The sequence below is a fragment of the Anomalospiza imberbis genome, chromosome 3 (genome assembly GCF_031753505.1).
Source record: "Anomalospiza imberbis isolate Cuckoo-Finch-1a 21T00152 chromosome 3, ASM3175350v1, whole genome shotgun sequence".
In the NCBI taxonomy this organism is placed as follows: domain Eukaryota; kingdom Metazoa; phylum Chordata; class Aves; order Passeriformes; family Viduidae; genus Anomalospiza; species Anomalospiza imberbis.
Genome location: NC_089683.1, coordinates 45,489,516 through 45,515,567, shown reverse-complemented (window position 1 = coordinate 45,515,567; position 26,052 = coordinate 45,489,516). Strand labels below are relative to the sequence as shown.

Sequence of the window (26,052 nt, the reverse complement as noted above, 5' to 3'; positions counted from 1 at the left end):
GAGCATGAGTTTAGAAGCGACCTCAGGAGATCATCTTCCTGCTCTGAGGTAGGGCTGTGGAAAATCCAGGCAAACATTTTGCTCCCAAAAAACACCCTTAATGAAGAAAAGTCCACACCTCTAGGAAATGTGTTAATTATCTTCAGAGCTAAGAGAACATAACCTAAATTTCCTGTAGATGAAACACAGCTATGTCCTCTCCTTAGTGGGTATGAAGGGTGGGAGGTTTTAAGTAATTTTCTTCATGAAGTAATGCAAAGATATTTTGTGTCCCCTCTGCATGTGGGCCTTGCTGGGTGCTGGGCACGTGTCCTCCAGCTGCTGGGCTGCCTGACCCTGCACCAGCACTCAGAGGCCACTCCCAGCTTTTGGGTTTCCAGGGCCCCGAGGCCATGGCATCCAGCCAAGGCTGGGTGGGGCAGGTGGCAGGAGGACCAGGGGGACAAGTGTGGCACAAGATTAGGCTCATAGGAGGAGGATAGAAGGGACAGCTGGGAGCGGAGATAACATGCAAGTCCTACTTTTAGAAATGCACACAAGCAAGCCAATAGTTATTGAAATGTCTTGGTGAAAAAGAAGTTGCTATTTCCAAATTCCTCTTCTCTGGTCAAGCACCCGTGGTTTTTCTGCCAGGTGGAAGGTAGAGGGGCTGAAAACTGACAATTGGCCAAAAAGTTTGTGGGACACACTGGAGAAATTCCCAGGATGTAGGGACTGGTCATTGTTTCCCAGCATGAGAGTCTGTATCCCATAATGGCCTACCCAAAATTTGGGAGTAAACTGCTTAAACACAAAGTACTTCAGCAATTTGTCATAATTCAGGTTTCAGTAAGAGGGGTCAGAACACCCTCTTACATAATTCTGCTCCATCTCTTTCTTCAAACATTTCTTTTGTCAGACTCTTACTATCTTACGTTTCAGGTGCCAGATTCAGCCCACATCTAACATTTCTAGTATAGCTTTATCCGGATACTATGGGCACATGGGTCATGTCAAAGACAAGGCTAGACCAAAAAGAAATGTGTGTGACCTCTGAGTGTGTGTGTGTGTACAAACTTAGACAAGTCACCTTTAGATGGTCTTTCCTCAACCATGAGCTCACCTGATCTGCCCGTATGGTAAATTTGACCTTTAAGTTAGTCTTGAAATTCCGAAAATGTGCCTACAGAGGACTGTCAGTTATTGTGGAAAAGAAACAGATAAGCCTTTTGTTAGCTTATGGATGAGGTGATCAATATGAAATTCTGATAACCTTCAGCTGGAAAATTTTGCAGATTCTTGAATCACTGAAATAGAGAGAATCAAAGTTTTTTGATTTTATTTTCCAGATTATGGCCCGAGGAAGTATTGCAGGTCACATGTGCCAGCGCTGCCAGAGACCAGACACCACTGTCAACTTTGCAGCTGGTTGTTCTGGGCTGCACCTAAACTGCACAAATTTACTTCACAATATTCATTTCTCACAGAAAAACTTGGCAGAGCATGAGCAATGAGAGATGCTTTCTAAAAGAGCAAGGCATTCATTTCTCTCCCATTTATTTGTCTGTAGTAGTTTGCTCTGAAGCGGTGGGCTCGTGTCCCTTTGAGCTGCCATACCTGGTAAGAGGTCCACAAACCATTTGTACTCTCAGCTCTACATCTCCTTACCTTACCTGTGAATACAGCCACCAGACCACACTGGCTGCAAACTTACTATTCCAAGTGAAGCAATGTTCAGGGTTTAGCCTGCGTTAGGAAAGGGTGGCTGATGCAGCTAGAACAGGAAACTTTGTCTTCAGACTCAGGTGTAGCTTGAAGCACCAAAACAAGGAGTGTTTCTTCTTAGTGTAGCTGGAATGGTGTGACTTTTGCTGGCAATGAGTTCTTACCAAGTAACTGTGTTACCTGGGCTTCTTGCTTAAATAAAATCCTCGTAAAAAATAATCATGTCCACAACTTACATAATTAACCCAACAAACATTTTAATAACTGCCCTTAGAAAAGCAGAGAATGTAAAAAAGTAATAGAATCAAGAAAAGAAAAAAATTATTTCCAGAAAAGATTAATGAGGATTAAAAGATAGGAAGAGCATTGCTGACAGCAATGAAAATCACTAGTGACTTTAGATATGGATTGAAGAATGACCAAAGGGAATGAAAAAGTGGTTCAGATGCCCCCATGGCATTGTATAATTTAAAGAGTAGCATTTTATGAAACCCTTTCCACTTGTCACTTTGTTTTTCACTCCTGTGTGCTCACATCTCTTGAGATTTTCTCTGCACACAAGGAGAAGCCCCTTGGATGCATGGTCCATGAGATCCGTAAGGTGGGAGCTGGACACCCCCATGCTCCTTACACATCCCTTTGTGTGGGAAAACCAAACCTTTAGAGTCTCCTGCTAACAGCAACATCATCTTGTCATCCCAGAGACCCTTTCATAATAAGGGAGCAAAGTTTTGTCAAGGGAAGGTGAAGACATTGTGGAAAAGCAAATATGTTCAGGTAGGAGATTTAAGAGGCTGGAAATGCAGCCACATCCCCCAGGACCCAGCAATTCAGGGCACTTTCTGCAGGCAACTTCTCACCTTGATGTCCTCTGGTGGAAAACAGTGAAATGGGCTCACCCTGAAGTGCTTGTTATGGGTGAGGAGAAGGGAAGAGAGGCTGTGCATTTGTGTTACTCCAGGGAAACTTCCCACATGACCGCTCCTGTCTGTTTAACTTGGTTAGTGCTGGCCCTTTGGTGACAGCCACCGTACCCAGACTGCAGAGCAAACACAGCTCCACTGCACATCCCCTGTACATCCACTCCTGACCTACCCCCTCTGCTACCTTCTGCAGAGGCAGAAGCTTCAGAGAAGACACCCAAAGGTAGCTGCCTTCCTCAGGAAGAGACTTCGATCCAGCTCTGAAAGCCAGTATAATTTTATAACTGCTATGGCAGAGTAGAATTTTAACTTCAGTTGTGGATTTTCCATGAGAGGCTGCTAGGCTGAGTGACAGTGTGTGGCAAAAACTTCTGTATAAATGAGACAGCCTCGCCATAAATTTTGACTAACAGATGCACAGTGAGGTTGATAACAAAATTTGATATTGCTAATATGACTCTCCAGAGAAGTGTGAATGAATGACAATGGGTTTAATTTAATGAGTAAAATGACTTTGTTTTTTTATTGTATGTCTTTTATGAATTGCTTTGTTGCTTGCTAAGCAGTGACTTTTCTCCAGGACATTCATCCATGAATTAGTTAATGGTGTACAAGCCTGGTTAGCCTTAAGAGAAGCCTAAGAGAGATTTAAGATAAAGTGCTGGTGAAGTATGAATTTTCTACTGAAACAACAAATCCAAGACAAACACTAGGCCAGTCATGCACAGCAGAGGCTTGGAATGGCTGGACCTCTCCCTCCTGGAGGGGAAGGTGTCAGGAGCATCTTCCTCTGCTGCTCTCCAGGGAGCACCTCTGAGGTGACTCTGCCAATGCACACTTTTTCTCCATCTTTAGCTTTGGAGGTCAGAGGTAGAGTACAGCTGTATTTCTTAACTAGCACTTTCTAATGCCATCCTTTTCCAAGGTGGTTAGGAACAGCAGAAGGAACCATTGTTCGTGCAGCAGGTGAATCTTCAGAGAGGTTATCACACAAGAGAGCAAGGTGCTGGCACCTGCTGTGTCTTCTCCCACTGATGTCCTTCCCATCCTCCCATGCTGGACCTCGCTGCACCAGCTGTGGGATAATTCAGGGTTTACAGTGGCCCTCAGAGCCTGAAGTAGAGCCAAAGTCTGACATTCCTGTGGTGCCACGGTGCACAGGTGCCAGCAGCAGCCTCAATGCCCATTGCAGAGAGGGCTGCTGGAAGGCTAATCCCCAGGGAAAGGCAACATGTGGGAATTGCTCTGTTCTTTAAATTTCAGCAAAACCAAAGTTTTAAGGTATTGCTTCAAAAAGAGTGAAAATTGAGGGAAAAGACTTCTGATCAGCATTGTAGTTGTCTTGGAAGCTGGAAATATGTTTTATGAGATGTCATGTATTTTTACAGTTTTCCCCTGATTTCACCACCTCACACAAAGGACATAGGCATTTTAAACCTGCATGGCATAATGTAACATTAAAAGAATGTTACAACAGTTAACCTCATTTATGCCAGCTGTTCCTACTGAATTGGGACATTTTATCTCATTTTCTAGATTAAATCAGGTCCTTGGTATGTCATCAAACCATCAAAAAATAAAAGCAGGAGATGCTTTGTTCAAGTAAGTGTTTTACCATATGCAAAACTGCTCATGTCATGAGCATGCAAAGAAAATCCAGGTGCAAAAATAAAAATTCCAAACTAGAGATTCTGAATTTTGTCAGACAATTCTGAAGTTTCTCAAATATTTAAACCACTGTAAAAATTTTTTTTTAAAGCTTACTTGGTTCTTTTGTTGCTTTAGTGAAATTTTCTATGCTTTGTACTTATGTGATAAACACATTTTCATTTTTAAAAATTCCACAGGCAGACCCAGTGAGAAAAAAAGCTCTGTGGGCTGAGTTGGGCAAACAGAGATGCCATGAGACAGCACAGAAGCCGCTGGCAGTGGGATGAATGTGTGTACCAGCAAGAGTAGTATCTACTCCATCTGGCTTGGGCTCCACTTCATCCAGGAAGACTTCCTTTTGAAGGGGGAGATTCCAGTCATGATGGCTCCAACCAGCAAAAGAGGTAGCCTCCCAGATTTACTTATCTCAGCCTTCCTGAAAGCACCCCTAACTTCCTTGGCAGCAGTAACCAAACAAGAGCTGTAAAATACTGTTTTCCCTGGTCTGGGTGAACTCACGACTCAGCATATGTGGTGGGGAGCTCCTAAAATAGCTCTCTGTTGCCTCACCAGCCTCAGCAGCAACTTGAAAAGTCTTTTGCCTTCTGGGACAATTGGAGAAGTTTTAAAATGTTTGGACTTATTTTGAAAGTACTGTGAAAGATAAGAATGATCTATTCCAAGGCCGTGCAAACTGGAGGTCACAGCTAAGGCATTGCACAATAGACGCAAGTAGGTTCAGCACAAAATTTGCTCAGGAGTTGATCAGCTCATCTTCATTGCTGTGACCGCCCCTGCCTAAATTCGGGTTAAAGCTGAGTACCTTTGACTTGGGCACCTCACTAGGCCAAAGAATCACAATAGGTTGTCCCAAATATCAGTGGGGTGATGCCAAGGCAGCGGGCCCGGGTGCTTCCCTTGATGGAGAAGACAGAGCCTTGTTGGAAAGCCTTCTAAAAAAACAAGCAAAACAGGTCTATTTGTGAGGGGAAGCTGTAGTTGCTGCAGAACAAGTGCACTCTCACTCTGGCCAGTTTAATGCACACTTTCTCCTGGTCAAAGGCTATTTATTCTCTGTCTGGATCTTGTCATGTTTCAGGCTACCTCTAGTTAGAACAAAACCTGAACAGCTCTTGCTATGTTTACCAAGGGATATCCCCAAGCTGCTCTTTATTGCTGCAGTACTTCAGGGCAACATTCCTGTGGGCTCTGCATGGACAATATCACGTTTTGCCCCCCTGGAGAGATGAAAACCCCCTCCCCCTCTTTCTTGAAAATATAATTTCCTCCTGAAAAATGACTCAAAGAGACCATATACATCTCTGGCTTCCCATCAGGATGGGAGAAGAGTTTTTTTGTTGACTTGTCTCTCATTTCTGAGCACGCTCCTCAGTGCCTCTGCCAGAGCCCTCAGTATAACTTTCTGCTGAGTCAGGCTGCTGGTTTTATTATCCCAAATCCCAAACGGGTGGTTTCAAGTACTCCAGGCATTTTTCAAAGACAGTCTGAAACTCAGCCAAGCCCACGGTGGGGGGTGTAACCCTTCTCTGGACAGGTCTGCGGTCGGACTGGTTCTCTCCCAGGTCACGCGAGTAGGTCTGCAGCTCCAGCGTGCAACTGCCACCCCTGGGGACAACCCCCCTCTGTCCCTAGATTCAAGTGAACTTTGTGATTGTTTAGCAGCAGTAAATGATCCCCCTGGGGGTTATCTGACCACCAAAACTACACTGGCTTGGCTGAAGGATTGAAGGGTCGAGGCCCATGTCAATATGCATTGACAGATATTAGTGGATGCAGGCTGGGGACCCCTGCCCAGCCCCAAGCACCCCACCAGCCATTTTCATTTGCTGCTTGAAAGTCACCCCTTCTCCAGGTCTTGTGTAAACACATGTCTGTCTGTGACACAATAAAACAGAGCAAAGGCAAATGTGCAATGTAGAGATCCATTATGCTTTATTTACATGCGTCACCATCTCTTTTACAAACTAGATTACAATTTAAAATGGAATACACAAGGCAATATCTACTAACACCAAGTGGAGTAAGCACTGCGTCTCTACTTCATTTGGAAAGGGGCAGGTTTTGCTCCAAAACAAACTTCCTTCCAACCTCTGAGTAGTAAGGTAATATATTCCTCCAGGGCAGCATATTTTTTCTTTGTTTTTTTTTTTTTTTTTTGGTTTTTTTTTTTTTTTAAATATAAAATCCTCAGTAAGACTGCAACGTGAGAGTGTCTGCTTTCAAATGAAAGTACAAGATAGCCCAAATGAAAAGTATAAACTGTTCAGCTCTTCGGTATGTAAAGACGGCCATGCACAATAAGGCTGTGGATTTAATATTCTTCCAATTTACATGGCTTGAAACAGAAACAGATAAAACAGTTTTACAGATACTGTATACATATTTTTTCCAATCATGCAACTTTTTAAAAAAAAAGTTAAACATGTGAAGCCAAATGTACAATCCATTTTTTCCAACCCATAGTTACGAAATGTATCTGGTCCCCCTTCGCATCTGTTGGCAATTCCAAAGGTATATTGTGTACTTAAAACACTTACAGGACACCAATTGCCAAGCAACGATATAATTTTGGAGAAATACATGACCTAAAAGGTAACTTTTTTAGGCAGTGGCACAAAAATTTCTGGAGTTAAGCAGTGTTTAACTATCTGATTATTCTTAAGAGAAAATTTCTTTTACAAAATCATTAAATCAAGCCCCAACCTGTGACTAGAAACTGCATAAATAACACCTTTTTAGAGCTTTTGTTTAGACCAAGTGTTCAAAAAACAACCATGTAATTGTGACCTTGACCTTCGTCTGTTTTACATGATTTCACAAGGACAACTTCTAGGCATAAATATGTTCAAAGACTCAAAGGCCAAATTTTCAAAAAGTAGGTTCCCCAGACTAGCTATTCAAGGCTTAATTTTGACACCTAAATAACTGGCCCTTTGAATTCAGGGAGATTTATTTATTTATTTTTATTTAGCACCTCTGGAGTAAAGGGCCTTTGCTGGGCACCTCAGCAGGTGAAGAGGATGAGGACCTTCCCCTGGGCCTGGGGGGACCTGTCCCCTCCCCTTCCTTCAAGAAGCCATGGGAGCTGAGCAGCTCATCCCCTGTGACCATGCTTGAAGTCCCTGATGTTTGATGCCTGACACCAGGCACTTCTGCTTGAAAATTTTGGCCCCAAAACTGAGCAATAGAAACCAAACCAAACTGAAGAGGCTGGCCAAGTCCATTCCTCTTCAGCGAGTGCTGGGATGTTCTCCAAAGCAGGGGCCCAAGCTGTCCCAGCCACGCCAATGGAAATGCTCCCCTTGACATTGCTGGGAGGTTGGTTAAGCCTTTCAGCCACTAATGCTTTTATTATTTCTTAAAAAAAAAAAATTCTCTGCCATTGATGGGCTGTCTCTAAATCAAGTGTTTTTTCTCCATTTTCTGAACAGAGCAGGCCATAGTTTTGTTTCTCATTTCTGCAAGTGGAAAGCAGTGCCTCTGAACCCAAGCAGGTTAAGTTGCTGGAAAAGAGGAGAATTTGCAGCCGTTTCATTTAAGCTTTAAACAGGCCTTCCCTTGCCTTTGACAAGAACTGAATCTGTACCAAGAAAAAAAAAATTATGGGGTTTGGTCACTCTGGCCATACCATCGAGTCAGGTTTTACTGATCTGTCAGTGACAGTGGGTCTTTGGGCAGCACGACAGGTCTCACTGGAGGCTCATCTGTGTAGGAATCAAAAGCTGCACCTCAGCCCAGGAAGCCACCGAGTGAGCTCTGCTGACAGTCAAAACATAGGGCTGGGGAACAAGTCCAGCCACAGGGCAGCAGCTACAGAGAAGCCTCAGCAAAAGAAACACCAGAGGGAAGTCTTTCAGCATACACTCCCATTTTGGGGTGTGCCAGGAAGCTAAGAGCTCATGGCACATGCTCAGGGGAGGCCAGGGATGAACTCCTGACCAATTTCAGTAAAAGGTGTCTGCAACTGGACTTGGGTAAGCAGGGTGCCCAGCTGTGCCACACAAGCATCCTGGGAAGCAGGCTGCTGATAGACATGGGCAATGTGCACCAGCCAGCTCCAATGAATGCAATAAACTGGGCCACATGCTAGCAAATAGAAACCCTCAGTGTAAAAAGAAAAGTTTTTTTTTAAAGGCAAATGATAAACCCTTGGCTGCTTGAAAGAGTTGATATGCTACAGGATTATGCTAACCACAACTGCACAGAGCCTACACAGTCGTAACTGGGGGGAGAAAACAAGAGGTGCATCTTTATGAGAGAACAGCATGGGGGCTACGGTACAAAACCAAAACTTCCATCACACTAGGAGCCATTGTTTCACCAAAAACACCTCAGGGACCTGGAAAGTAAGGAGTGAGGAAGGGCCCACAAATGCTTGTGAGTGTTGGTGCATGACTGTGCATGTGTGGTGGCAGTGGCGAGAGGGAGTCACTCCACATTGCATGGGATACGGGTCCGTGGGAACTCATGCACTGAGACCTTGCGTTAAAATGCTAGTTTTGTTTTCCTAACATCCATGCATAATGATCCATTTCTGTACATAATAAAATATATTTATATATTTATATGCATAATGCTTTTATGCAAAGGAAAAAAAAAACTTCATATATCGTTTTGGAGAATTATGTATACACTGTCCTATTCAGAACCTCTTCATACCAAATTCCTATGTACCACTGGTGTTTTCCCCTTCTTTTTTTTATCCCTCCCTCCCAGATACTAATAAAAAGTAATCAAACTTTCCAGATTATAGAGAGGATCTATACAGCACCATACCTTTTATTCATTATTATTATTAATTATTAATTTTACAAAATAAAAATCTTAGAAGCAAAATATATAAAACTGCCTTGTCTTTCAGTGTCATTTATCCTGCTACAATCTGCACTCGTATGAAAAGCCATTTGTACGATACTGTCACCTTGCCATTCCCACTCCTGCTTCTTCTGCCACAATGGATTATACATAATGAGAAGGTAAAATAATCAAGGATATGTCCAAAACAACAACAACAACAACAACAACAAAAATAAACAGGATCTCTAATGCCGTAACACACACTGCAGTGATCTGTGCCTCAGCTCCTGGCATTGTCACTGCAAGTCACCTGCCGATGCCCAGCCACTCGGTTTCCTTTAATTTGTGTTTCCAAACACATCTCTACAGGTGACTGCATCCACCTTGCGTGGCAGCTCAGCCCATAACTCCTCACCAGCCCCCTGCAGCAGCAAGGGCAGCTTTGCTAACGTAAGGCAGGAGGGAAGCCTGTTCCAGCGGGCAGGAAAGGGGCTCCTGCCTCACTGCATGCGAGGGCAACGGCACCCGCTGTCAGTCCGTCCTCCTGAGCCGGCAAACTCACTAGCTTCCCTTGATTTGCAACCAACTCTGGGCTGACCCTTATGGAAAACAGGGGTGTACCATTAAACTTAAGGAAAGAATAAGAAAGAAACAAGCCAACCAACCCAACAAACAGGCCACGCACATCCTCTCTCTGGAATCCAGCTGGCTGATAGGACTAACAAACGCTGTACCTTCAGAAAACCCCGACACCTGAGCAGTGTTGGGTTAGGGTCATTTCCATGCATGTGCACAGTGCCTCAGATTCCCCAGGGAGAGAAAGCAAAAATGGCTAAAAATCTATGGAAATCAAACTGGAGGCTGTAGGGAGGAGGGTGGGCAGATAGGGAAAATCTCTAAAGCCAACTTAAAACAGCCCATAAACCATTAATATATTGAAACACCACATACTCATTGACAAGTAACTAGTGTAAAGGCTACACAGCGTGTTCTCAACAGGATGGTGCTGAACATTGTCTCCACAGCAGGTGCTTGGCCATCCCAGAAAAGGAAGATTTTGCATACTTCAGAATGTGTTCAATTTTCAACCAAAAAAAAAAAAAGAGAAAAAAAGAAGAAAAAGAGGGGGAAAAAAAGTAGGTTCTTCACTCCAGTAAGGGGCCTATTAACAGTCTGCTTCATTAGGAAAATAATGCAGGGTTCACAAAGGTCGTAAGCTGTAAACAGTATCACTGTCCACTTGCTGACAGCAGATTTGGCAAAGGGTTCTCTCTCTACATCTCGTGTCAGTTTGAGGGCCTGGAGAAGAAAAAGAAAAAGAAGAAAAGACAGTGAGATTACTGCATGTAGAAAAAAAAAAAAACACAACAAAAAAGGTAACCAAGCAAACATCCAAACAAAACAACAGCTTACACTGAGGAGTAATTCAGGCATGTTTGCACCCAGGAGCTTGAAACATATAGCAAGGAATAAGATGACCCTGCCTGAAAATACTTTCCCCTTGCCAAGGTTCATGTGTTTCTTTGATGGCTTAGCTGCTCCCAAACAGGACAGAAAAAACCCTCTCTCCAATGAAAAATTATGGTCAAATCTGATTTACAGAAACCCAGTGCACTGTCCATTTGTTAAGCATATTTCCAGGTAGAAGCAATGAAGGATCTTCCAGCTTTTCTCCATTTTTCATGATCACCTTTTCTCAGCATTACCAAAAAGCTGAATAAATCTTCTGTAAGTGTTTGACATCCACCACCACCACCCTTGAAGGACAGATGAAGAGGATGCTTAAGACAAAACAGTAAGGAGCCATGAATTTCAGTGTGGACTTCGGGATTTTCCATTTTCCTGCTCACACAACACACCAGCAACAGACAGGGTCCAGCTGGCTTTAAAAACTAGGTTAGGTCTATCTTATTCTCTAGCCAAGAAACTTCTCTGAGGAGAGAGAAGCATGGGGAAGACACCTTGGATACAGCATGGAGATGACTATGAAGAAACATGGTAAAACAGATGAACATTTCAACCAAAGGGGCCAAGGGGACACAGTTGTAAAGGTACTCAGTGGCTTAGAGATATTGGCAGGCACCACATAGGGTTTTGGAAAGTATGTACATTTAAACATTCCCATGAAATCCCCTCACTCTTTTAGAAACTTCATTTGGTAGACATCTGTGTTGCTGGGCATGTGGCTTCTGGCTTTGAAATGGCTTCTGAAAACAGGGTTTAGTCCCCTCACACCACTTACTACCTTTTGAGGATTTTCCCAAAGACAAAAGATTGATGATTTTTGATACAGTGCAAGAACAAGGGGACACTTGAACCCAAAATGCCATTGAGTTGATTACAGGAATGTCTTTACTTTCAAAAGACCCTGCTAGCAGGCACCCTCATGAAAAATGGTGGATTTAGTGGAACTGCTGCTTTAACCAGGATGGGCATCTCCTGCAAGGAGGATCACTCAAACTGTCTCCTATCTAAGGTGCCAGGCACCAATCCTATGATAACAATTTATTAAAATGACCTATTCTGATAATGCAAAATGATTGATGGAAATTTAATCATTTTGTCTCATGGTTATTAGAGCAACAGCGTGACAGCTGCTCCCTGTGCCATTAGGGGAGAACTTCATTCAGCACAGCTTAGGGAGCAGACAGATTGTGCATTTCACCCAAACAAAATTTGGCTTTAGCCTTAATTATGTGGAGGGGTTTGGGGTAGACTGTTTTGTGAATAAAGGGATTTCTGACTGGATCAACATATTGATTTCTTCATTTTCAAAGGGCAAATTAATACTAGCTATTCGTTAATGTGACTGCCTGCCAATGACTCCATTTGGTGTGCCCCGATGGCCGTAACAAGGTCAGCAGAAGATAACCAGACAGGCCTGGCAGCCCCCAGTAAAACCTGGCTAGTGGCTTGTAAGCAGCTCAAACAAGTGCAAGCCCATTTCTTTACTTCTTAAAGCCTGAGCACCAGAGGGGGCTGGAAATGAGTGACTTCCCAAAGGACAATATCCTCTGAAGGCAAGGTTCATGTCCCAAATGCCACAGCCCAGCAAGTCAGCTCCCTCTCAGGCAGCTGTCAGTTATGTTGAGCATGGGCTTGCTTAACTGTGGCACGTGTGAGAAGTCTTGCTGACTTTGAATAAAGCTATGGATTAAAAGAGTACAGAAATTCCCAATAAAGCACCAGAGAATTGTTTAACGTTTAAATCAAAATCTGTGTGAAGTATTATACTATGAAACCAACTGATGAGAAAAAAACTGGAGGATGGGATAAGTTGAGCATCTTTTGTGGAAGTGGCACTGCCAAATATTTTTTCTTGTGGGACCTGTACTTCAGACAGTGCCAACATTTTGGAGACAGATGCACAGCTGATGTGTGCATCACATAGCAGAACAAAACTATGTTCCATTTTCACAGCTCTGCTTACATGGACTTTGTAAATGGATTAAAAATGAAAAGAGCTAGATCAAAGTCTTAACCTGCCCGCCTTCAAATTACCCTGTTAAAGTCTGTAACAAACTCACACAGTCTTGCTTTCTGTCTCACCACAAAAAGCCTATTTACCCTGAGTTAGCAGCTGGATGCCCCACAGCGATGAAAACTATATCAAGGCAGGGAAACAAGTGGTCCGGTTATATCTTCATTTATCACAGAACCATAGAATGGTTTGGGCTGGCAGGGACCTTACAGACTGTCTAGTCCAATCCCCCTGAAGTTAGCAAGAACATCTTCAACTAGATCAGGTTGCTCAGAGCCCCATCCAACCTGGCCTGGAGCAGTTTCAGGGATGGGTCATCCACCACCTCACCAGGCAACCCGTTGTGGTTACCAACCACACTGTAAAAAACGTTTTCCTTTTATTTTATCTAAACCTACCCTCTTCTGGTTTAAAACCATTTTCCTTGTCCTACTGCAACAGGCCCTGCTAAAAGCTTTGCAAACAGTCATGCAGGAGATGAGATACCCCTTTCTTCTGTCCTATTCTCTGCCCTCCAATCCTCTACCTTGACACTGACCAGTAACAAATGCTACTCTCATTTGACTGTGTGGCCAAGCTGACCAGTTCTAATTTCCCTCCAGCAACAAGATTTCTTCACCTCTGTCTCACATCATTCCACCACTTAATTGGACTCCCAAGCCCCATGCCAGCTTGTGCACCATCAGAGCAGCTCTGAAGAATCACTTGCCACCTGTTACTTTCTCCCTTTGATTCCCAATGGTGCCAATTATGAAGCACTGGAAATTTCTTCAGAACAGAAAGGTGACACAGCGATGCTCTCCAGAGCAGGGCATAGATAACGTGCCCTGGTTTATCAGTGAGCCAACACAGCTCTAAAGTTTTCTGTTGGAAGAAAAGCTGTGTGCTCCTTTACACAATTATGGTACGAGAATCTTAACTGCCAACACACAGCTCCTCTGTATGGCAGCCTAACACGGATCTCCTGATTTGGCTGGGAGGCTTGTTGAGTGGATCTCATCTTGGAAAATATCACCTTTTAGAGGTCTGTAAAACAAGCGTTCTCCCTGGGTACCACTTTGCAACAACTCTCCAGGGACAGGAATTCCCAGTAACTACTTTTACTGTCTAGACACTTGGGACGCAAACATTTTCAAGGAAACTTGTGTCCTTTAGTGACAGATGTGCATTCATTCTGGTGCCTCTGCCCTTCGATTTGTCATCGCTTCTAGCAACAGAGCTTCTACTCCAAAGTGGGGGTAGGCTCAAAAAACAAGACTTGATTATGTGTGGTTACAAGTTAATATTCTGCCTGAGGTTTCACAGCTGAAGACTGAAAAATACACAGAATTTGCTTAAAAAAAAAGTAAGGAAGATAACTGCTGTGGCCAGTCTTTCTGTAACGACAGTTACAGCATGAGATTTATATTTCAAGCACAATAAAATTGGAAATCCCAATGCCACAGCAGGTATGCCACAGTGACAGCCTACAGGCTTAGCAGACACTGCACGAGGATGCCACAGGATGGCCCCATGCTGAAAGACAACACTGAGGTATGGGGACAAAGCCCAAGGACCAAAAAAAAGATAATGTGGCTTTATTTCCTGAACTTTCAGGCATGTTGCAACTTTGCTTTTTCTCCTTAAATTCTGCTCATAAAAATAGATTTTTCCCAGCTCAGAACTGGGGGCAGAGAATAAGGGTTGAAGGATGGAAAGAGGAAGAATGCCAGCACAGAACTAGGACTTATGTGAGCTAAAATGTTGCAGTGCTTGTAGCTGCATAAGTATGTAAGGCATGAAAGTGTCTCTTTTCCTTCTGTTGCTGCTCTTCTTCCAAGGAACACTGCAAAACCATAGGAGACAACCAAGTATTTTGGAAGTAAATGTAACTTAACACAGCAGATCATTCTCTCATCCTGCACCAGTGCCCTGGGAAAGAAGGCCAGAACTAGTGAGGTGCCACAACTATTTATAAGCAGGTTATTCTGATATCCCACTGCTCTACAGCACCATACAAAAGTCCAGGCTGGAAGGGATCAGCATCATCTGGTCCAACTTTCTGTTCAAGGCGGGGCCTTAGGTAAGATTATTCAGAATCCTGTCATGTATGGAGTATTTCCAGCATAGGAGAATCCACTGCTCCTCTGGGCGGTTCATTTTACCCACAAAGGGTAAAAGTCCCATTGTGGGACTTTACCACAAAGGGTAAAGTCCCATCTACCCATTTTACAGTTGAAAAGAAAACTCTGAGCCCAAGCACTGTTGACAGACAATTGCTGTTGAGAACCATCACATCAGGCTGGGTTTAATCCTCTGCCCTGGCTAACACAGGAGAGCTTCTCTCCATAAGGTCATCAGGTTTCTTACTTGACAACTTTTGGTCAATTTTATCCCCTCTATTTTGCTCAGGAGCCCAAGGAGTGGGATGGAAATCCTGCCAGTTATGGGTGACACTGCCAGTGACTGAGAGACATCAGCCCAGGTGTTCAACACAGCCCTCTTAAGGCAGGATGCTGCTGGACTAGATGAAGAAGGCCAAAAATACTTACAAAATACATCTTTTTATAGGGGTAAATCCCATCAGCTGGAATAACTTTGCTTTCTTTAGGCACTCAAGAGCACTGGGAAAGAGATGTCTACAGTGGATCACAAAAAGGTGTGTAACTACTGCACCCCTGCATGACCAAAGAAGGATTTTGCTTGCATTTTTGAATCGGAAGAAAAAGAGTCACATTTTAAAGTGAGAGGTACCTGTATGGCTAGAGACATCCTGAATTACGGGTTTACAGTGCTATGGAAACATGCTATGTACCTGTTATTCTGAATGTGCTCATGGACAGCTTCTTTTTCTTTGCTAGGTACCAAGCTATTTCAAAAACATCTTCCCTGCTATGTAATCTTCTTGTTTTCCTCTGTGGTAAATTGAAAATGAGAGGCCAATACCATGTTGATAAAAGACAGGACATTTTCTATCATAACTTACAAGTGGCAGAAAAGGCAAGAGAGGAAAGATCCTACCTAAAACCCAGATTTTATCTACATTTGTATGTAGAAAAAAGACAGGAGATGTAGGCAGTGCAAGGGAAAAACAACAAACAAGACATTCAGCTCAGCTGTAGAAGTGCATAAGCACAAGCCATTCTCCACAGCATCATTTGGGAAACGCAGTCTTTTTCCTGGAGTCATGGCAGGCAGCCGTGGCTGCACAGCAGCTTCCGCTAGCTGACCTGCGTCCCCGTCTGATTCCTGCTCAGCAGATGTCCCCTCTGCCAGACTCCAATAACTGCCACCCTGAGCAGCAATCTGAGTGGAAAAGCTGATTAAACAGCCCCGGCGGACGGGACCAGAGCGGGGCATTCCCACCACCCACCACAGGTACCTGATTTAACGGGGTCAGCGTCCCCACACACCGCTCAGGACTTGATCGGGGACAGTGCTGATGGGAACATCCTGCTGGAGATCCTTCACCATTGGCACCAGGAGTCCAGGGTGGCTCCTTCCTTCATCCCCCTTCCCCAGGCCAGGACAGAAAGGCTGGCTTTAGTACTGTGAATTGGCACACAGTGCTACTCAAACATGCACTCCCACTGCCCACACTGTACCTGGGCTTTTTGGCTGGCATCAACAAAAGACTTAAACCTCTCCAGCTGCCAGTTCATCACCTGGGCTGAGTGCCCAATTGATATGAAAAAAAGATCCTGACCTTTCCTCAGCTGCGTGACGCTATGTTTCTAAAAAGAAGCTCTTATTACGCACTTCTTCAAGAAAATATGCTTTCGTGGGGGCTATTTAAAAGTCTGGATCAAAGGAAGGAATGAACAAAGAAAAGCCACCTGTAACCAGCCCAGTTATCAGACAAACCACATATCGAGGGACCAACACTGATCTGCAGCTCTAAACAATCATTATGGTTCATTCACATGAGACAGACGATTTGCAAAGACTCATTCTGTAACAAAACCTGTGCACTGCTGATCCAAGGAGGAAAGCACTGGGGAGACCAGTTGATGCGGGCTGTTCTAAAAATATCAGTTTGTGCTGTCATCTGGTGAGAGTATGTCATCCTGTAATCTTAGCATCTGCAGGGACAGCAAGTTTCTGCTTAATTATTGCTGCTGAATCACATGACAAAGCATGAGGTTCTAAAAAATACATCTATATAAAACACCAACAGAAGAACACCCAAACCACAGGATAAGACCGCTGTCCTGGCTTCAGCTGCTTTACACTCACAACACAAGCCTGTGGAGCCAATCCTGGTTTTTACAGATCTTTTCCCTGGGTTCATAAAACCCCAAATAATAAACCCAGATTAAAAACATACCAGAACAAAAAAGCTCTACTCCCAGAAGGAGTGAGCAATTCATTGTGTTTGTGAGTCAGCTCCTGCTGTCTTCACACAGTAGAAGTCACAGCATCTCTGCAAACCCAGGACTGGCCTCTGTATGCAAGGGGCTTTGATGAGCTTCAGTGGGACCTCATGGAGGGCAAACCCAGTGGGGTTTGTCCCAATGTCCCCTCTCTTCCTCCCTAGCAGCCATGAGCACAGTTTGTTCCTGTGTCACTGATGTGTTCCCCAGCTACTGAGGAGCCTGCTCAGGGCAGGCCCTCCTTGGAGTTGAAGGGATCCCTGTTCCCCACAAAATACATTTTTTACATAGATATTTTTGTTCAAAGACTAAACTTGGCATGTGTGCAGTTCAGCTAGTCACAAAACCACCTTTCAAAATTTGGGCTGGCAGAAACAACATTTAAATGTTACAAGTGCCACCACCTTAACCACTAGCCTACTAGAAATGGAGCAGAAGAATGTGCTGCTCTTGAATTTCCTTTAGGTTTTTTGAAGGCAGACAGCCCCACCTTAGCTCTGTGTAAGAAACTTGGCAGCCCTATCCCTAAGACCTCATTTTTGAAAATAAGAGAGAAGGAAGTGCAGATATGGACCTGCGGCAGTCACATGTCGTCAGGTAAGAGGTCCAGCACTTCACCTTTCATGGGCAGAAGTTTTCTGGCAGAAAACAAAAATCATTTTCTTTGTGGCAAACTGTACAGAACTCTCTGATTCAAAACTCCATCCAAATAGAGATCTTTAACTACCTGGTTTTGCTTTTAAGATGGTGTTGTAAACATGAAGTCACCCTCAGACCAATTTTCTTAGGTATGAATTGTACACAGAAACAGGCTGAACATCAATTAACAAACTGGCAAGTAGTCCAAGCTGATATGGACTAATGAAAGACTAATACACATTTTGTTAGGTTTCCTAAGATTTTTTTTTCACCAGAGATGCTAATCATAAAGTGTGACCACTACGTGACGTTGCTATTTGCAGCTTGTGTATTCTGCAATAAGATGTGGGACCTAGATGATACCAGTGGAAAATGAGCGACTTTAACTCATCTGTCAAGTATTTTACGTGTAATTTTCGAATAAGTCAACGTGAGTACAGCACAGCTCTGTTACAGAGCCCAGAGGCACCCTGATAAATGACACATTGAAATCTCTTTCAGAAGATGCAGCTTAGATGAGTTTTTCAGACTATGACACCAACTCAAGAAGTTCCTGCCCTGCTCATGCTGACATGCCCATGCTGTCAGGGTTGGGCTGCCCATGCCCAACCCTGACAGCATTGCTGTCTACATGATGCCATTGTAAACTGGATCACTGAAACAATCCAGGTAAAAGCAACTTCTTGGGTGGATTTTGGTGACGGAGAAAATGTTTGTCCATGCAGCAACTGCTCACCAGCACCTGGCCTTCCAGGCAGCAGCATATGTCCTGAATAGTCTTCCCTGATGCTCTGTTTTGGGATTATTCTTTGGCAAAAGCCAAGTCCCATTGAACTTGGCAGGTGAGACAGACCCCGGAGCAAAGTGCAGAGTTGTGGGAATCCCATACTAAGAGAAGGACCCATTAATTTCAAAATAAAAGGTATTCTAGAGACAGGTGAGGGAATAGTGATGTCTATTTATTGCTAAACCTGCTGAAATACCAAGGTGATGATTATCTGAATGGGTGAAGGGCATTATCCAGTGCTTTTGGAAAGCAGGTAGAGGTAAAGGAACAGAGGCCCCAGGCAGTATAAGAGGAAAAAATTATGGCTGAGTGAATAAAGCAAGAAAAAAAAATTATTTTCTCTATTCCTTCTTGTAAGAGAAAAATAACCAAACCAAACCCAAATTCATTTATATGGCTCAATGAGGGCCCTCTGAAAGGCTGGGCCTGGGCAGCCTCATGGGCACAGGTTGATGGAGATTGGGCAGGGCTCTTTGCAAGGACCATGCACAGGCTTGCGTGCAGCAAATGTGCACAGCCACTAAACCTGCAACAGTGGCATCTCCTGCAGGGTTTTTTAATTTCCCTGTGAAGAAACTGTAGTTGATTTTCTTCCAAAGTAAACCTCCCTCTATACCCAAGTACGTATAAATTAAATACCTGTGTATTTGCCTTCTTTTCTTCCTGAAAACTGACTCCAATGTTTCTCTTATTTTTAACAGAAAACACAGCACTCACTAGGTATGCCAATAATCCATTGTAACTGCTTTTGCCTGCCTGCAAAACACACCTGGCTACTCTAGTGAAATGGATTTAGCATAACCAATTGCCAGGCTGCTCTGCCGAAAGTGTTCCTGTCTTTGGGCTTGTAAGGATTCATTACTGGGGTCATGAACATTGCTGAGAGAAGATTTTAATTCAGGGATCCCTACTGCTGCAGTGGAGAGTAACCAAGAGAAGCAATTCAGAATGATTGCATCTGATGTCATGCGAGAAGCCCCTATCAAAACACGAGATGCTCTCAGGTAGGCAAACTCTCAAACGGTGCTGCTTAACAGATGAGGAAGGGTGCATGATGAACCAGCTCAGCAGAAATCATCTGTGCTTGCACCTGATAGCAGAGGCACCCCACAGCAGCTGGTCCACTTGTCAGGGAGAGGGAGAGAGGCTTCCACAGATGACTGGACAGTAATCTGCCGAGGAGAGCTGTCTCGTTAATAAATCTGTCCTCTGCAATGAGACTCTGCTCACACAGATGTGTCAGTTCCTTTATTCAGAGGGAGCAGCCTGAAAAAGATCACGGCAGCAATGCTTTCCATAGATGCCAGAGGCTGGAGTGAAGAGACAGCAGAGAGCATCAGTGAGGAGGTGGGGTGTTGTGTCTCCTCCACGCTGCCCATGCAAGTCCCCCTGCGGTGGCTGCTATGGCTGCTACCTACACACAGCACGTGAAGCTATGGAAGCAGGAGGCTGCCCCATTTGCCTGTGTCAAGCAAGACCATCAATAACACCTGTTTTTCAGGCCCCATTTGACAGATTGTATTTTTGGATGTTGCACGGCAATAAAGTCCCTACAGCCGTTTTTTTTTTTTTACATCGTGCAAAGAAGGTCTTTAAATCCAAGCAGTTCATGCACCTGAAGGAAGAGAGAACTGTTCAGCAAGCATGACCTGCTACAAACTTTTGCTTCCTCAGCCTTGAATCAATTCTGGATTTTCCCCCTTTCTTTTCCTAAATTCTCCAGTACCAGAACTGAAGAAACCCCAAAATTCATCTGTGGCCCTGGCATTGCCAAGTTGCTGCCTTGCTCAGGGTCCTTGGGATGCAGTGTCCTCTACAGCCTTTCTCCACAGCCCATCTCCTGGCTGTGCACTGCAATGCTCTTCCTAAGGGTGAGAAGATGTGCAAGAACCAGAGGAAATCCTTGCACTGACAGAGAAAGGACTGTGCACACCAAGAACTCCATCGGAGCGGGGCAGCTTTGCAGATTGACTGAAAGGAGGCTGCCTGGCAGTCTTGATCTCCCTCAAAGACAGTAGACCACAAGCACATCTCCTGAGGTGCTCTGTACACACAGGAAACAGGAAAACATTCTCCAGGTTCACCACTGCTGCTCACCTACCACAAACCTTCCCCTTGAACATCTAACTGTGAAACAGTGAATGAAAATGCAATTAAAGATGAAAGGGGTAAATTATGCACTGTAAAGTCAAAGGACACTGACTCCTTCTTTCTGTCCGTCACCTGGAAAATAAGAAAGCTTGAAGTAAGCTGTAAACTGAATGAATGCCTCATTTAACCTCACCACTGAGATGCTCTACATACTATTCTGAAGTTAATAGAACACTTTCAATAATTTATAGCTAACCTTTTATCCTACTACATTTTGAAATTTACTCCCTTATACTAATAAACAAAGGAGAAAGGGCACTTTGCGTGGTGCCTGCCCTGTGAGTCGGGGAATATGTATGTGTGAGCAGGCAAAGGTATGGCAGGATCCTGAAGAATCACAGAAGAATGGCAAAAACAATGATTACAAGTCCCCAGCTGTGGAAAATAAGCAATGGATAAAAACGTATCAATCTTGAAAAAAATTAATCTGAAGAAGTTAACATTTTAAAAGCACCTATGTCACAACCCAAATCTACAGATAATCTCTTGGAGGAGTCCAAAAGTAAAAGATATCTACCCCATTCAGGGGCAGGGGGAGGAGGAAAACAGTTATTGCATACTTAATAAAGTAAGTAGGCCAGGACATTCCTGAGACCAGGATCCCACCAATATATAATTCCTCCATTTGATACCTTTTTTTGGCCAAGAAATACAGTTTTACAAAAAAAGCAACCCAAACAACTTTGCTAGTGTTGCTATGCCACAGCAGCAGCACAACTCTGATTCTGTCCCACACACCTGATCCCAAGTGAGTGCTCTGATCTTGCAAAGACACACTTCCTCCTCCCCCGCAGCAACACTGCTCCACTGACTGCAGAGCCCCTCGCCCCATCCCTGTGTAACACAGCTTGGCTACACGTGGCTTCGGCTGCAAGAGGGAATCCATCTGTTGCGACTTCAAAGAAGACGAGTTAGAGCTCTGTGATTCCTAAAAACCACAAATATTCCACCTTGGTTTGCCTGATTTGTCATTAACATTTCTCATGCCTAAATTAAGAAGGGTGCTGAACACCAGATGCGTGCCGACAGTGTTGCAGTCGAGCAGCTTTTATAGCTTAGCCTCGTTTCCCTCCACACCTCCACGTTTCTTGGTCATGCCTGTTTGCATACCAACACACAGCAAGCCATCACAAGCCAAATTACTATTATTAGTGTGCACTAACTATTAAGGGTTTGGTGCAAACTCCAATAAAACTAAGGAACCAATTATTTTACCACATCTATGGGGCACTGACCTGTTTGCCCATTTTCCCTGTTCTCAAAGATCCTTCAGCCTGGTACCCAACTCTGTGATGAAGCCTGTTTAGCACCAGAGAAGTTCCCCACATTCAGACTGACAACGTTCTGAGCTGAGATGAGGGAATCAAAGTTAAAATCCAGCCCATCTGCATCCATGAGTTCACTGCGGATAATGGACTCCATGTCACACTCCAGGCTCCCATTGAAAATATCCAGGTCCAAGTCACTCGGGAATTTCTCATGTCCCATGACCGGGAGGTTCATGCTAGAGGAGTACAAAGAGGAGCCTGACAGCGGGTCAGAAAGTGTTTGCATAGACTGATTGACAGGTGACTGCTGATGTTTGGTGGATCCCAAGCTGCTGGAGTCACTCAAGCCTATGTTACTGATGGAATTGGACAAGGCACGGCTGCCACTGAGAGAGGAATTGTGGGTCTGGTGCTGGTGATGGGACAGGCTCTGATTGACCAGACCGCCCTGGCTGGACTGTGCGGCAAACGACATCATGGGGTCGTTGCGGAGCATTATATTCCTGCGGGAATTCTGGGCGGACACAGCTGTGCTGGCTTGTGACATGAGTGGGTCAGACTGTGTCATCATGACATCGCTGTGACTAAGCGCATCAGAGGTGAGGAGATCCTGCAGCGTCTGGTTGTTGTAATGAGAAATGGAAGAGAAGGTGGCCTGCTTGTTCTCCTGAATTGTCTGCATGGGTGACTGGCGGAGGGAATTCAGGGACGATGGCCCAAACACAGCATTGTTGAAACTACTTGACGGGGAGCCCAGCCCTGAGCCTTTGGAACCATAAGGAAAACTGGAGCTTCTCTGCATTATCCCTCCTGTGGGTGACTGCTGGGAGGGAGGGAGTGTTATATTGTCCAAGAGATCATCCATGAGATTATCAGTCAGTCCATCATTCAAGTTCATTGTCCCAGCCATATCAGTCAACCTAGGCAACTCCACAGTACATGGTTTGTTTACCGACGGGGACAAGCTCGATGGACTACTGTACAGCATGGGAGAAAGTGGAGCATCATCATCTTGAACATCATCAAGCTCGGTGCTTGCCAGAATTGGTGACAAGCGGCCACTGATCGTACTGGCGTTTGAATTTGTACGGGAGCGAAAATCTGTCCATGCATCCAGCTCGTCGCTGCTGCGGGAGGTGGGACTCCCTGGCCACTTGGAGAGCTGGGAAGGGCTGTCCTCACTTGTCTCCTGGGCTGTCTGCAGGGCTGCCTTCTTCTTTGCTGCCCGCCCTCTGCTCTTGGTGTACTTGTTGCTGTTGTCCATTGACACAGCGCGTCTCCGGGGCGCCTTGCCGCCTTTTCCACCATCTGGATTGATCATCCACCAAGAGCTTTTCCCGGTGCCTTCATTCTGCACCCTGACGAATCGGCTGTGGAGTGACAAGTTGTGCCGGATCGAATTCTGCAGGAAAAGAAGAAAATAAAGCATCAAGACTGGCACCCCACTTCTTTTACAAGCTAAATCTCGATCATTAAAACAACATTCCATGATAACAGCAACACGAATAAAATCATTGGACCCTCCTGGACATCTCCATGAATTTCTCTGGTGCTGGATATGGGCGGGCTGGAGTGTGACTGTGGCATGGCAGCATCCTGCTGTAAAGCAAGCCCCAAGCTTGCACTAGCTGTGCATTCCTTGTGCCCATCTCCACATCCCTAAAAGCTTCATCCTAAGAAAAGGAGAGTGACATTCCTGCTAGAAAGGAGCTAGATGTTTCTCCCTTACTTTTTACTCAGGACTAACTATTACTATCAGTAATCTTGCCATCAGTTCCTTGAAATAAAAACTGCAAAGGCACAGCAAAAATCTGGCTGGAGAGGTAGTCACACTCATCGCAGCCTCTGCAAATGTCTTTTTAATTCTTCATGGGCACGTGTGCTGTATATTTGTTATAATAGTTCCTGAGAAAACTGCAAGTGCTGTTGCTCCTCTCCCACAGGCACGCTGTGCATGACTAAGCTGTACTTTCTCTCTTGATTAGAGGCACCAGAATTATGCCCATACGGCAATAGCTGGCCAGCTGTCCCCTCGCCATGGTATCCTCAGTCTTCAAAACATGATGTGACACAGTATGCAACGATATCCCTGTCCCCGTGAGCTGCTGGATACAGAGCTGTATGAAGCTGCTGTACAGAGCCGGATACTCCGTGCTGTACAGGACACTATGGAATACAGGGCTCTCAGGAGATCCTGCACAGCCTGCTCTTGCACCCTACCTGCCCACACTAGCCAGCGGCATCGAACTGCCCAAACACCACGTTGGCTCAAACCGATGATAACCACATCAGAATCAGAAAGAGCCTGAGAAAACCAGCCCATGGTACCCCCAGAGAAACAGCACCAGATTTAAACCAAAATAACCGAGATGAAAATCCCACTCCACTCATCCTGCCGATCTTGTGCTTAAAATATGGATCAAAGAAAGGAAAAACAAATAGTATCTGTTAGTGTGAATGCTTCCAGGTTTGGTAAACCAACATTTTTTTTCCCACGTGGAAATCAAAAGATTTTGGAGCTATCCAATATTCCTTTGAGAAACCCCTTGGGCTATTCCTCTAAGCTTAAAGAGTGCAGAGTCCTTTTTTCTTAAATTTTGGCAATTACCAGAGGTATCTATGAAAAGGATAAAGTCACATTTATCCTATCAACATCTTTTAAAAACACATAGTCAGCAAGACCATAACACAATAAAACCATTCAGAACAAGTGCCCTTTGTTTACAAAACACTGAAGAAACTCCAGATTTAAATAGGCAAAGAATGAATCAATCAACAAATTATTCACCAGCACCTCAGTATTTGCATCCTTAAAAAACGTGGATGCTTGACATAAATAAACTGGAGATACATATAAAGAAGTACAACCCAGCTTTTTTTTTTAACAATTCTTTTCAGTATAAAACGCCCTTCTTTCCCCACTGTTTGTGGTTTTTGTCAGATTGTGAAATCGAAAACATGCCTGAAGTTCTTGCATGCAGACAGCAGATGTGGTTGTGATTATCACTTAATGAAAAGAGAAATCATATGGACCATGCTTCAAAACAGCAACTGTTATGTTTTAAACAATTTACACAAAGCAACTGATCAGACTTTGCTGACATGCTCAAGAAAAGTTTGGGTCAGTGCTTCAGCTATAAACATGTCCATTTCTGAGGGACTATCATGCCATCAAAATATGGTAGATTGAGTTGCACCATAATAATTCTTCAGTCTAAGAAGGGAAAAGGCTTTTTATTGTTTAACTGATGGCATTTTAACAATATTTTGAGTGTGGCAACAGTCTCACTTCTAGTAACTAGCTACCACTCCTTACTTTCTCAGGTTTCTCCCTGTAAAACTGGCTGGAGAACTGATTTTTTTTTAGAAATAACCTTTCTTGATATTCCAGCTTGTACTGCATCTCTGCAGGTAGCTCTCACCCTCACTCCCTGTAACTTCTACGGACAACCACTTGTGAGAACATCTGCATGGGGATTTCTCCATTCAAAGTCCACACCAGGCTTCAAAAGCCATAGGAACCATGCTGTTCCCCACCTAAAAATGCTGGGTATAAGAACACATGGCATCATGACTCTTGCTACTGAAAAATAAATCTTAGAGAGGAGAAACACCTGAGGTGGCATACACGGCATGCCATGCACACCTTCAGATATAAAACCACTCAGCCAAAGTGCCAGCAGCTAACAGTTTTCAGCCTATAGCATTCTCATAAAAGGGCTTATTTCTGCTGCTGGTATCCATAGTATGAAAGTAATTGGCCTAAAACCATGCAAAACACTAAATGGTAGAATTGTGAGACTGAGGCACCTTTCAGGATGAGGACTCCTGCATGTGTGGATATGTATGTGCACATGTGTAATTCTGTTCTTATTATATCTTTTTACTCAGTATCGGTTTTACACAAATAATAAAAGAATGTAATAATCCTTCTGCATTGAAAATTGGTAGTTATAAAAAATACAAGCAGTTTGTTTTCCTTTACATTAAACACTATGCCACTTAGAATCCAGCTTCTGTTTTTCTTTGTTTTTCTTCTGCAGGAAGATTTTCTTAAGCATAACTGTGGGCTAATTTATTTTTGTGTACCCCATCTCCACCCTCTGTTCAAACACTGCCTTAAAACCCACTTCTTTAATGTAACCTCCCCCACTAACCTCTTCAGCAACAGCATCTGAGTTTTTTGGTTTCTCCTTCTGTTGGGTGCCCTGCCAAATCAAATTAAGGCTGGATCCTATTATCCTTTCTCATGCAAGTTTTGCTGTGGAAGCCACCAGGA

At 44.1% G+C, this 26,052-nt stretch overlaps 1 protein-coding gene across 1 annotated transcript in view; it reads right to left on the bottom strand.

Moving 5' to 3' along the window:
* Positions 1 to 6,206: 6,206 nt before the first annotated feature.
* Positions 6,207 to 26,052, bottom strand: part of FOXO3 (forkhead box O3) — an 89,670-nt gene continuing 69,824 nt past the window's right edge. The window contains exons 2-3 of the mRNA XM_068184211.1: positions 21,741 to 23,175; positions 6,207 to 10,394 (exon numbers count right to left, since the gene is read on the bottom strand). Coding sequence (XP_068040312.1) covers positions 21,775 to 23,175 — 1,401 coding nt within the window. The 3' untranslated portion in view covers positions 6,207 to 10,394; positions 21,741 to 21,774. The remainder of the gene's footprint in view (positions 10,395 to 21,740; positions 23,176 to 26,052) is intronic.